Source organism: Protopterus annectens, chromosome 1.part1, assembly GCF_019279795.1.
Source record: "Protopterus annectens isolate FY-2018-M chromosome 1.part1, PAN1.0, whole genome shotgun sequence".
Taxonomy (NCBI): Eukaryota; Metazoa; Chordata; order Ceratodontiformes; family Protopteridae; genus Protopterus; species Protopterus annectens.
The window spans coordinates 1,988,576,644-1,988,588,760 of record NC_056726.1 but is presented as its reverse complement, the minus strand read 5'-3'; the positions used below and the strand labels follow the sequence as shown (position 1 = coordinate 1,988,588,760).

Genomic DNA, 12,117 nt, shown 5'->3' with positions numbered 1-12,117 from the left:
AATGTAAAATGAAGGTATGAGGAGAAGCCCAAGTGGCTGCTGCACAAATGGAATCTATTGGCAGCCTGTCCTGAAAAGCTACAGATGTAGCTAATGCCCTAGTTGAATGAGCTCTAGGTCTTGAAGGCAGTTTTTGATGTCTGATCTCATAGATGAAGGTAATTGTAGAGGTGAGCCATCAAGAGAGGGATACTTTAGTAACTGGAAGGCCCAATTTCCCTTCCGCATAAGACAGGAAAAGCTGATCAGATTTCCTGAACTGTTTAGTCCTGTCTAAATAATATCTAAGTTGGCGGTGAACATCTAGAAAATGTAACTTTTGTTCCGACCTGTTGGAATAGTCAGGGAAGAAGATGGGGAGATCAATTGTTTGGTTCAGGTTTATCTCAGAGGAAACCTTAGGTAAGAAGGACGGATTAGTCCGGAGGGACACCCTATCTTTGTGGAAAACTAAGTAAGGAGGACAACTGCACAGAGCATGAAGTTCAGATACCCTTCTAGCTGAAGTTATGGCTACTAGAAAAAGTGTTTTCCATGAGAGCAACTTAAGAGGGCATGAAGCCGCTGGTTCGAAGGGGGGGAGAATCAAGGATGCCAGAACCAAAGTCAAGTCCCACTGAGGTAGGGGATCTTTGACTGGGGGCTTGAGCAGAAAAACACCTCTTAAAAAGGCTTTGCAGAGCTTATGGGACATGATACTGGAGTCTGAGACACCTACATGAAAATTAGATATCGCAGCTAGTTGTACTTTAATGGTAGATGAAGAAGAGCCTAAATGAAAGAGCTCTGCCAAAAAGTCTAGGATAGACTGGATAGGTGCAGTGAAGGGGGTCTATATTTTTTGATGCTGCCCAGAAGGAAAAATGTTTCCACTTACTATTATAAATCTTTCTGGTAGAAGATTTGTGAGAGGCTATCAGGATGTTTCGGACCGAATGAGAGATTAAGGGAAGACTGGCTAGGGTAGGAATTGGAGAAACCATGCTGTGAGGTTGAGAGAATGAAGGGAGTGGTGCAGCTGGCCCGACTGGTGGGTCAACAGATCTGGCAACGGGTCCAGATGCCAAGGCTGCTCCAACAGGTAATGATGGAGGAACGGAAACCATATCTGTCGAGGCCAGTAAGGGGCAATGAGGATCATTGTAACTCTCAAGGCGATAGCTTTCTGAATTAATTGAGATATCAGAGGAAAAGGGGGAAAAGCATACAGAAGTCCCCGGGGCCAATCGTGGACTAGAGCGTCTCTGGTGGGATGGCCTGGTAATGGGAAGAGAGTGAAGAAGTCGGGACACTTGCTGTTTTGGGGAGTAGCAAAAAGATCGCAGCAAGGCTGGCCCCATCTTTGGAAGACTTCTTCCAGCACTGATTTCTTTAGAGACCACTCGTGGGGCATGAGAATGGCCCTGCTCAACTTGTCCGCAATCACGTTGGACTTCCCGGGAATGTGCGGTGCTATCAGAAAACGCTGAGAAGAAATCGCCCACTGCCAAAGTCTGAGTGCCTCTCGACATAAGGGGTAGGATCTGGTTCCGCCCTGTTTGTTGATGTACCACACTATGGACATGTGGGAAGAGAGTCCTGAAGGGCTTGCAACGCTAAAAGCACTGCTCTCATCTCTAAGACATTTATGTGCAAGTGGCACTCGAAAGGTTGCCACGTGCCCTGGACTGTCCTGCCCTGATAATGCCCCCTCACCCGATCAGGGAGGCGTCCATTGTCACCGTGGCGACTGGGGGGGGAGGAATGAAAGGTCTGCCCTGGAGAACTTGAGGTGATGTGATCCACCAAGACAGGTGATTCTTGCATGATTGAGTTATTAATATGATGTGAGACATCGGGAGCTGTTGGAAGGACCATTGAGTAAACAGCATCCATTGGAGGATCCTCATGTGGAAACGAGCTAAGGGGAGAAGGGTGATAGTAGCTGCCATGAGTCCTAATACCTTCAAGACTACCCTGGCTTTGACCTTGTTGCATTGTAATAGAAGGTAAACTTGTTTGCGGATATCTAACACTCTTTGCTCTGTAAGTCTTGCGGAAAGATTGAGAGTGTCTAAGGTGGCACCTATAAAGGTAATAGATTGACAAGGTGACAAGGCAGATTTTTCGAAATTTATTGCAATGCCTAGAGCTTGGCAAGTTTGGATGGTGAAGTCTCTGGATAGAAGCAGTTGATGTCTGGTGGTGGCGGTAAGGAGCCAGTCATCTAAATATGGAAACACCTGGAATCCTTGACGTCTCAAGTGAGCCGTGACCACTGCCATGCATTTGGTAAACACTCAGGGGGCTGTAGTGAGACCAAAGGGCAGGGCTCTGAACTGGTAGTGACTGGCTCCCAGCCTGAAGCGGAAAAACCTCCTGGAGCATCTGTGCATTTTGATATGGTAGTACGCATCCTGAAGGTCTATCGAGCACATCCAATTGTCCTGACCCAAGAAGGGTAGAATGGACTGTAGCGTGACCATCCGGAATTTTGTTTTTTTGATATAATTGTTTAACTTGCTGAGATCCAGTATAGGTCTCCAGTCCCCTGTTTTTTTTGGTACCAAAAAGAATTTGGAGTAGATTCCGGATCCTTGCTGGTCTGCTGGGACTGATTGGATAGCTCCTTTTGATAGCAGCTTTGATATTTCTAGTGCTGCTTGTTCCCTTAGACTGGGTGGAACATCTGGAAGGGATCCTTTGGGTTGGGATGGGATGTGAATAAAGGGAATTTTGTAACCCTCGGATATGATTGACTGTACCCATTTGTCTTGGGTGAGGGAAAGCCAGGCTTTGGGTACAGTGATAATCTTCCCCCGACTGCCTCCGAAGGTGGACAGCCGGGCAGCTCCTCAGGGATGCTGAAAGGGTTTATCAGAGAAAGTTTCTCTGCTACCCTGGTTTTGCGGACCTCCTCTGCCTCTAGGGTGGCGTCTATTGTTATTCCCCCCTCTGCCTCTAGAGGGGAATCGACCTTGTGCGTCAGATGAGACTCCCTGAGGTTTGCGGAACCACATTTTTCCTCCCCTCTGACCTTTTGGATAAGGTCTAGAAGGGGTAGAAAAATGGACTCCCACGGCAGAGAGAGTCTTACCTTCCACCTCGCACCTAGTCAATCTATCCTTCACCTGAGGACCAAACAATGTTGAGCCATCAAGGGGAATTAGTGAAGGACGCCTTGAAAGGGTCCGCAAAATTGCAAAGCCGTATCCAGGTGTGACGTCGTAAAGCTACACCTGTGCCTGCGGCCCTACTCACCCCATCAGCAGAATATGAGATAAGCTGCATGGAGGAGTTAACAATCGAATTCAGGGTTGCCAACTGGGAGTTCATTTTGTCTTGGAACCCCTCAGCTGTTGGATCCTGTATAGCCTCACCCATATCTTTGAGCAAATCTCTCTGGAGACGGGTGAAGTGACACAAGTAGTTCAGCGACCGCATTGAAAAGGTCGCTGATGAAAACATCCGCTTACCGTACCTGTCGATGGTCCTAGACTCCTTATTAGGAGGATGGACAGGTACCGAAGGATCGGCTAACTCCTTCTTAGTGGCTGCGGCCACCACCATGGCATCAACAGAGACACCTTTAGATAGAAACTCTTTCTCCTTAGGGACAGTAATAAATTTTGACGGCCTCCTTGGGGGAGGTTCCACTGAATCAGGGGCCGTCCAAGCCTTCCTTGCCACCACTTCCATAAGGGGGTCAAAGGGAGGGGACACACAGGAGGTGGAAGGGCGAGAGCCAAACGCCTCAAGGTAAACTGACTCGTCCTCTGAAGGGTTAAGGGCGGGCCAGTTCCCCCTCTGTTTCAGGATTTCAAGGATGTCAGCAAAGGAGACATCCTCAGAGGGGGACCGAGGGGAACCTTCAGATTCCTCCAAGTCAGTGTCAGAGGTGATAGACTCAGGGGAGTCAATGTGCTTCCTCTTGCACTGTCTCTTCCGAGGGGGTTCTCCTACCGGATCAGGAGAGGCCTCAGAAGAGGAGGAAATTCCCAATGGGGAAACCTGAGGAGCTGGCTCTCTGCGGTCTGATACAAGGGGATGGGTAGAAATCACTGCAGGCACTGAAGAGGGAGGAGCTGACGGAGCTGACTGTGGGGTAGACACTGGGTCTAGCACGCTCCGCATGACCTCGAAGGCGCCCCTATCAGGCAAGGCCAAAGGTCCCCGCTCCGAGGAGACAAGGACCCCCCCGGCACCGACAGGGATGGCTCCGAGGCCGATGTCGGAGCCAAACTCACCAGCGCAGATGCTCCGAGAGGGAGAACGGGGTCGGACAAAGGTCCGATGCCACTCGCCCCTCGGAGCCGACGAGGGAAGCTCGGCGCCGAGATCCCTCCAATGAGGAAATCGGAGCAGATGACGGAGCCGAAAGGGAAGGTATCGGCTCCAAAGCAGCGTCAGCCACGGCTCCGATGAGCCCCGGCTCTGAACTCAAAGGAGTCGGAGGAGGAATAAAATCAGGGATGGAAATAGCCGCTGATTGTTGAGTAGGGCTATGCAGCATTTGGGCCAGTGCCTCGGACTTGAGAAGTCTACTCACCACCCTTTGTAAATCATGTTCTGACAGCCTGGAGGACCGAGAGGAATGAGACCTATGGCTCCGTTCCGATAGAAGAGGAGATCCCGGAGCCGAATGGATGGAGCCGATGGAAGGGGACCTAGACCTCTTCTTTGAAGGTGGCTCCAATAAGCCTATCGGAGCCAACTGAGTCTTGTCAACCTCGGCTCCAGCCGAGGTGATGGTATGAGATTTGGAAACATCGGCTCCAGCCGGAGCCGATGTCGAAGCCGTTTTAATGCTTCCAGGGGACGGCTCTGAAACTGGAGCCGACGGTCTGGAAGTCTTAGAAGGCTTCCCCAACACAGACTGGGTCGGGGGGCCTTCAGGCTTTAACAAGCCACGTAGAATCAATTTAATTTTGCATTCCTGCAGGACTCTAGGGCTGAATGCATGGCACACAGCACATGAGTCCTGCAGGTGCAAAGGTCCCAGGCAATATACACAAGAAGTGTGACCGTCTGTCAGAGACATTTTCTGACAGCACGAATCACACTTCTTGAAGCCTGAGACCTTGGAGTCTTTAGACATCCTACAAGCTGAGTGAAGAAAAACACAAACACAACACACAGACACACCCTTAACCAAAATAAAAATCCAGTCACACTGAAGGACTAGGGGAAGGAGAGGGCCAAAGGCCTAAAAGTTAACAAGGGAATAAAAGGGAATTCTAACACAAGAGGGAGACCCGATTTAAACTAATGGAATACTTTAAATAAAAACTATACTAAATGGAAAAAAATAGGGGTTGAAATTGAAGTTTCTGAACAAGAAAACTTACTAACCTGCCAGAGCCGGTAGAAGAAGCACCTCGTCAGCTAAGCGGCAAACGAGATCTGAGTAGTTACCGCCTAGCATTGTGGGATATAGGGGAGCCTCGAGCTGGTGGAATTAGCTCTCGAGCTTTAGTATTGGCCGAGTCAGAGCCGAGGATCGGCTCCGAACCCATCCAGCAAGAATGAAGGCAAGATTGACAACTTAACATCATCTCTTTTCCTTCTTTATTTTAAATGAACAGAGAACAAACTTACAACAGAAATCTTTCTTTAACTTACCAGTCCCTGTAGAGGTCACTCTATTACTGGTCTTAGCTTCTTCTTGTTTAGCTTTATTTTCTCTGTGCTGTCCCCATTGTTGTATTCCACGACTTACTTCTAGAATCAGCTGTATCAGACCACTGATGACCTGCTGAATGTCATCTATATTAGGCATCATTACCTAGAAAATAAAAAAAAATAAAAAAATAAGAAGTTATGTACTCACCATAATGTTCCATCTGAGTAGGTAAACTTCATTTGTCAGCAACCTATGGGATTCAGATCCGACCTCGGATCCGAGCCGGCAGTTTTCAACAGCTTTAGATCCAAGCTCCAAGCTCCTCCCCCTACCCATAATCCCCTGCCAATCCTGACTGACCTCAGATCAAGTTTGCCCAACAGCAGAGACTGCTATAAAATTATCATTCCCAAGAAAAGTGGGTAAATCCCATGGACCTGAGTATGAAGACATTCACAAGTGAGGGGGCATGAGGGCGGGACGGTTGATGGAACGTTATGGTGAGTACATAACTTCTTAATCTGAAGTAGTTAACTTCATTTGTGCAGCAACCTATGGGACAGAGTCCCAAGCTACCTGAATCTTGGGCGGCCTTCATGGAAGGATGTTCCGGAGCACTGCAGAGCCAAAGGATGCTCTCCCTCTGGAGATAATGTCCAATTTATAGTGAATGATAAAGGTATGAGATGAGGCCCAAGTGGCTGCCGAGCAAATATCATCCAAAGAGACTCTAGCTCTAAAAGCCGCAGAGGTAGACACAGAACGAGTAGAGTGGGCATGGACTCCCTGAGGTGTAGGCCTGCCCAAACTTTCATATGCTAAAAGGATACACTGTGAAATCCATCTAGACAGTGTGACTTTAGACACAGATTTACCCAAGTCAAATTTGGCAAAGGAGACAAACAACAGGTCGGATTTCCTATGACCAGATGTCCTGTGGATGTAGAAGTGAAGTTGTCTATGCACATTCAATGAGTGTAATTTGTATTCCCCTTTGTTATGGTGATTAGGAAAAAAGACCGGCAGGTTGATGGACTGGTTAATATTAGACTCAGAGGCAACCTTGGGAAGAAAGGAGGGATTGGTCCTGAGGTAAACTCTATCCTTGTGAAAGGTCAAGTATGGGGGTTTTACACAGAGGGCCTGTAGTTCAGAGACCCTTCGAGCCGAGGTGATAGCGACAAGAAAGGCCGTTTTCCATGACAAGAATTTAAGATCTACTGTAGCTGCAGGCTCAAATGGGGGAGCTGTCAAGGCCTGAAGCACCAGTGTTAAATCCCAAGGAGGGACTACATCCTTCACTGGAGGTCTGAGCAGAAAGGTGCCCTTCAAAAAGGTCTTGCATAATTTCGTGGTGATCAAAGGGCCCAGTTCATTTCCCACGTGATAATGAGAGATAGCTGCTAGTTGAACCTTGACTGTGGAGGAGCTATCCCCCTGATGGAACAGTCCTGACAGAAAGTCTAATACAGCGGGCAAGGGAGCTGTAAAAGGATCCAAATTTTTGCGTTCCGCCCAAATGGAGAAACGTTTCCGTTTGCTGCTATAGATCTTTCTAGTAGAAGGCTTGTGCGCTGCTACTAGAATAGTTTTAACTGGGGAAGAGATGCTGGGAGTCCTAGCTACGAGTGGAACTGGAGCAGCCAGGAGTGTATCAGAGGTGAGACTTGACATCAGCAGAGGGTTGTGCCACTGTATCAGTAAGCACATTGGACCACTCATATGGCAACAGGATGGTGCGACTTAGTTTGTTCGCTAGGATGTTGGACCATCCCTGAATGTGCGTTGCTATGAGAAAGCGGTTAGTGGAGATCGCCCATTCCCACACCCTCATGGCCTCTCGGCAGAGTGGGTAAGACCTGGTTCCCCCCTGTTTGTTGATGTACCAGACAACTGACATATTGTCCGTCTGAATCGCAATCGTTCCTACAGGAAGAAGGTCCTGAAGTGCTTGCAATGCTAACAGCACTGCCCTCATCTCTAGGAGGTTGATATGCAGTGAGGTCTCCGTGAGGTCCCACGTGCCTTGGACTGTCCTGCCTGAACAATGGCCCCCCCAACCCGAGGCGGGAGGCGTCCATGGTCACCGTGGCTAGTGGAGGGGTCATAGAAAAGGGACGTCCTTGCTGGATGCCCGAGGATTGGAGCCACCATAGGAGGGCCCTCTTGCAAGCCCTGCTGAGTGGAACGGGATGGCTCAGAGGATAGTGAAGAAAGGACCACTGCACCTGAAAGGTCCATTGTAAGACCCTCATGTTCAAACGTGCCATTGGCAGTAGGTTGATTGCTGCTGCCATCGAGCCAAGAGCCCTCAGGACCAATTCCACCGGGGGAGCTGGAGATTGCAGAATGGCTTGCACGTGTAGCCCCAGGGTTAGTAGCCGGTCTGAGGTCAAGAAAGCTAGGAGTTTGTTTGTGTCTAATCTGGCCCCTATGAAGTCTATGGTCTGAGTCAGAGTAAGAGACGACTTCTCTATGTTGATAGTGATCTCCAGCCGGGGAGCTAGAAGAAGAAAGTAGTTTCTGGCTGCAAAGAGTAGATGCCTTGTCGGGACGGTCAGGAGCCACTCGTCCAGGTATGGGAAGACCTGAATTCCCTGGAGCCTCAGGTGGGCCTCTATCACTGCTAACACTTTGGTGAACACCCTGGGGGCTGTGGTGAGACCAAAGGGGAGGACCCTGAATTGGTAATGACTGGCTCCTAGCTGGAAGCGGAGGAACCTCCTGGATCGCCTGTCCATCAGAATGTGGTAGTACGCATCCTTGAGGTAGATAGAGCACATCCAATCGTTCTCCCGTAAAAGGGGGAGAATGGATTGAAGAATGACCATGCGGAACTTCTCTTTGGTTACTGACAGATTCAGGGAAGAGAGGTCGAGGATTGGTCTTAAGTCCCTCGTCTTTTTTGGCACCAGGAAGAACATAGAGTAAAACCCGGACCCGCACTGGTCTGGGGGGATGTGTTGGATGGCTCTTTTTTCCAGCAAATGTTGGATTTCCATTGCTGCGGCCTCCCTCTGATCAGGTGGGACATCGGGGAGGTATCTGGGGCTGCGTGGGTAACGAGAGAAGGGAATCTGATATCCTCTGGATATGATGCAAAGCACCCAGCGGTCTGTCGTGATGGACTCCCAAGCTGCTGGGTGCTTCGAGAAATGCCCCCCTACTGCCTCCAGAGTGCAGCAGTCGGGCAACCCCTCAGGGGTGTTGCGTGGGTTGGTCCGAGAAGGGTTCTCTGGATCCAAAGTTCCACGGGCCCCCTCTGCCTCTAGGGCGGCGTCCACCCTGCCCTCCTCTGCCGCGGAAGGGCTGGGAGTCCAGAGCGGGACGAGACTGTTGAGACTTCCGGAACCACATCTTCTTCTGTCCCTTTTGGTTCTTAGAGAAGGACCTCTGGGGAGCAGAGAAGCGGACTCCGACGGCAGACAAAGTCTTCCCGTCCTTTTCGCTCTGGACCAAAGTATCTCGCACGATTTTGCCGAAGAGGGCAGAACCATCAAAAGGGGCATTAGCAAAAGACGCCCTAAAGAGTTCCACGAAATCACAGTGCCGGAGCCAGGCCTAACGTCTCATAATGAGGCCCACTCCGCTGGCTCTAGCGGCTCCTTCCATGGCATGAGACAGTAGCCGCATAGAGGTGTTAGATATGGATCGTAGAGTGGCCATCCGGGTGGAGTGCAATTGTTTGTCCTCCGCCGACATGGACTCGGGGGGCGACGCAGCGTACTCTTTGATAAGGTCCCGCTGCAGTCGTAGCACATGTGCCATGTAGTTCAGCGACCTCACAGAGAAGGTAGCCGAACTAAACACCCACTTCCCTAGGCAGTCCATCAACCGAGACTCCTTGCTTGGGGGATAAACCGAGGGACTCTCCTGAGCAAGTTCCCTCTTGGTGGCCGCTGCCCACCAACATGGCATCTACAGGGGGGCCTTTGCTCCAGTGGGATTTGTTGGAGGGTGGGCTGAGAATCTTGTCCAGGTGCTTGGGGACTGGCTCCGCAGTGTCCGGCTCCTTCCACTCCCTGGTAGTAATAAAGTCTACCAGGGGGTTGGCCGGAGGGAATATCCAAGAGGTATACGGGCCTGCTTCAAATGCCTCCAGGAACATGGATTCATCCGAGGTAGGCTTTGGGGCAGACCACCCCCCCTCCTTATTCTGAGCATCTCCATGATGTCACCAAATGAGACATCTTCGGGGGGTGATCTTGGGGAGCCTTCCCCTTCCTCCAAATCCGTGTCCTCAGTCAAGGACTCGGGGGAGTCCAGGTGCCTCCTCTTGCACCTTTGCTTGTGAGGAACCTCCTGGGGGGGCTGTCCTAGGAAGTCTCACCAGCAACGTCTTGTTCCAATGGAACTACCTGGGATGTCAGAGCAGGCTGTCCCTGGGGCCGGGTGATGGAAGTCGGACCCAACTGAGAAGGAGTGCAGGGTGGAGCCGTGGCAAGGGCCGGGGGCCTGGAATCCCTCGATAGAACCCTCTCCACCACGTCGGATGCCGAGGGAGAGCTGCTCTCTCTGGGATCCGAGAGGAGACCCTCCCTCAGATCTGATGGACGGATCGGAGCCGGTGCCGGTGCGATCAGATCCAATGGACCAGCATGCTCTGACATGGACGGAGCCAAAGACATACCGATACCACCGGATCCCAAGCTCAGCCCTCGGCTCTGAGAGCTCGGATCCAAAGAAAATGGACCCGACAGACTCGAGGGAAGTGTCGGCGCCGAAGTACCTGAGACTATTGGCGCAGACACAGCCCCGGCTCCAAGGCTGCCCCGGCTCTGAAGACTCCGAACCTGGGAAATAGGATGGAGAAGGAGCTATCGGGGCAAAGAAGGGGGTCGAGCTCCCCCCGGAAGGGGGGAAGGCAGGAGCACTCCCATCTGCAGTTGGGCCTGGAGGAATCTTCTCATCATCCGGTCCAAATCTGCATCGGTGAGACTTTGGGTAGATCTCAACGAGGCCACCGAGGCGGGGCGGGAGTGTCGCCTCAATGACCTCGACGGAGATCGGGTCTCCTCCTCCTCAGGATCCGGTGAAAAGCACGGGGACCGGATCCGAGAAGGAGGAGACCCAGAAGTCCTGGAGGGAGAAGCCCGCTTAGCCGGGGGGGGCCGAAGCGGAGGCCTCGGCCTGCCACTTGTGGTGCTTCTCCTTCCTCCTTTCTTTCCTAGCCTCCCTCTCCTCCGGGCCTAAGGCGGGAGGTTGAGTCCCGGCCGGGGGGAGGGAAGCAGGAGTGGCCGCAGCCGCAGCGGGAGCCACGGGAGGACTGGAGGTAGAAGCCGAGTCCGGGTGCAGAAGACCCGCCAGAATCAGCTTAGACCTCCGGTCCTTGAGTGCCCTGGGGTTGAACACTGCACAGATGGTACAACCAGAGGACAGGTGTTCAACCCCAAGGCACATCACACACCGAGTGTGGCCATCCACTGGGGACAGCTTATGGCCACACTTGGTGCACTTAGAAAACACTAACTTTGGGGCCTCAGACATACTAGAAGGTAAAAACCACACACACTAGGCCCCAAACAAACACACACAACCCTGACGGAACCACGAAGGAAGGGGAGGTTAGAATATAGAACAAAATAAATTAAACTAAGATGGTTCTAAGGGGTAATGGACCTGAAAAACACAGTCACACCAAGAGTTAAGGAAAAAGGGGTAGAAAAGTTAAATGTTCTCACAAAATGCACGAAAAACACCTGGAACTCGGGATCAAGCTGCTGAAGTAAACCACGGCAAACTACATCTGAGGTCAAGTCAGGGTTGGCAGGGGATTATGGGTAGGGGGAGGAGCTTGGAGCTCAGATCTAAAGCTGTTGAAAACTGCCGGCTCGGATCCGAGGTCGGATCCGAATCCCATAGGTTGCTGCACAAATGAAATTAACTACTTCAGATCTGCAGTTTTAAATGTGGTTCACATACCAAGCATTTTCTTTCTTTCTTTCTTTTTTTTTTTTGTTCCCTATGCATGCCCTCTAGCTGGCCACAAGATCTTTAAGGCTATTCTTGTGGCTCCATTTGCTCTGCAGTGCCTCTACTAATACCCTAGGGCAGGGATGATTCCACTGCTGGGTTAGAAAGGGGATATGGCTCAGAGAATAGCAGCTGACAGCATCACATCTGTTGTCTTGGTCACCATGGGATTTTGTTTTTCTTGTATGTCCTAACTGGGCGAAAATACTGGCATCACATGCTTCACTGTACATTGTGTCAGTTAACTCCATCTCCTTCAGTGACGAATTCTACTGCCAATCTGCCTCATGTTTATGGCACGTCATCTCTTTCTATGATGAATTCTACAGGCATTCTGCCACATGTTTATGGCACTAGCCCAATCACCAGAGATATGTCAGATTATCAGCTGAAACCCCCTGTATTCTGGATTGGGGGTGCTGACCAAAGCCCATTTCTTCCCAACCCAGGCGAGGCTCCTTCAGCATCCAATCTGCTAATGGAAATTAAGTCATCTGAGTCATAAGGCTTCATTCCTGTATGCCATGGAGCTGAGGGCATCA

General features: G+C 50.8%; 1 protein-coding gene across 1 annotated transcript in view; it reads right to left on the bottom strand.

The window, feature by feature from the left end:
- The window catches only part of LOC122816787 (dynein axonemal heavy chain 8-like), a 9,517,065-nt gene that overhangs the window by 5,669,837 nt on the left and 3,835,111 nt on the right, over positions 1 to 12,117 (bottom strand). The window contains 1 exon segment of the mRNA XM_044089814.1: positions 5,530 to 5,764. Coding sequence (XP_043945749.1) covers positions 5,530 to 5,764 — 235 coding nt within the window.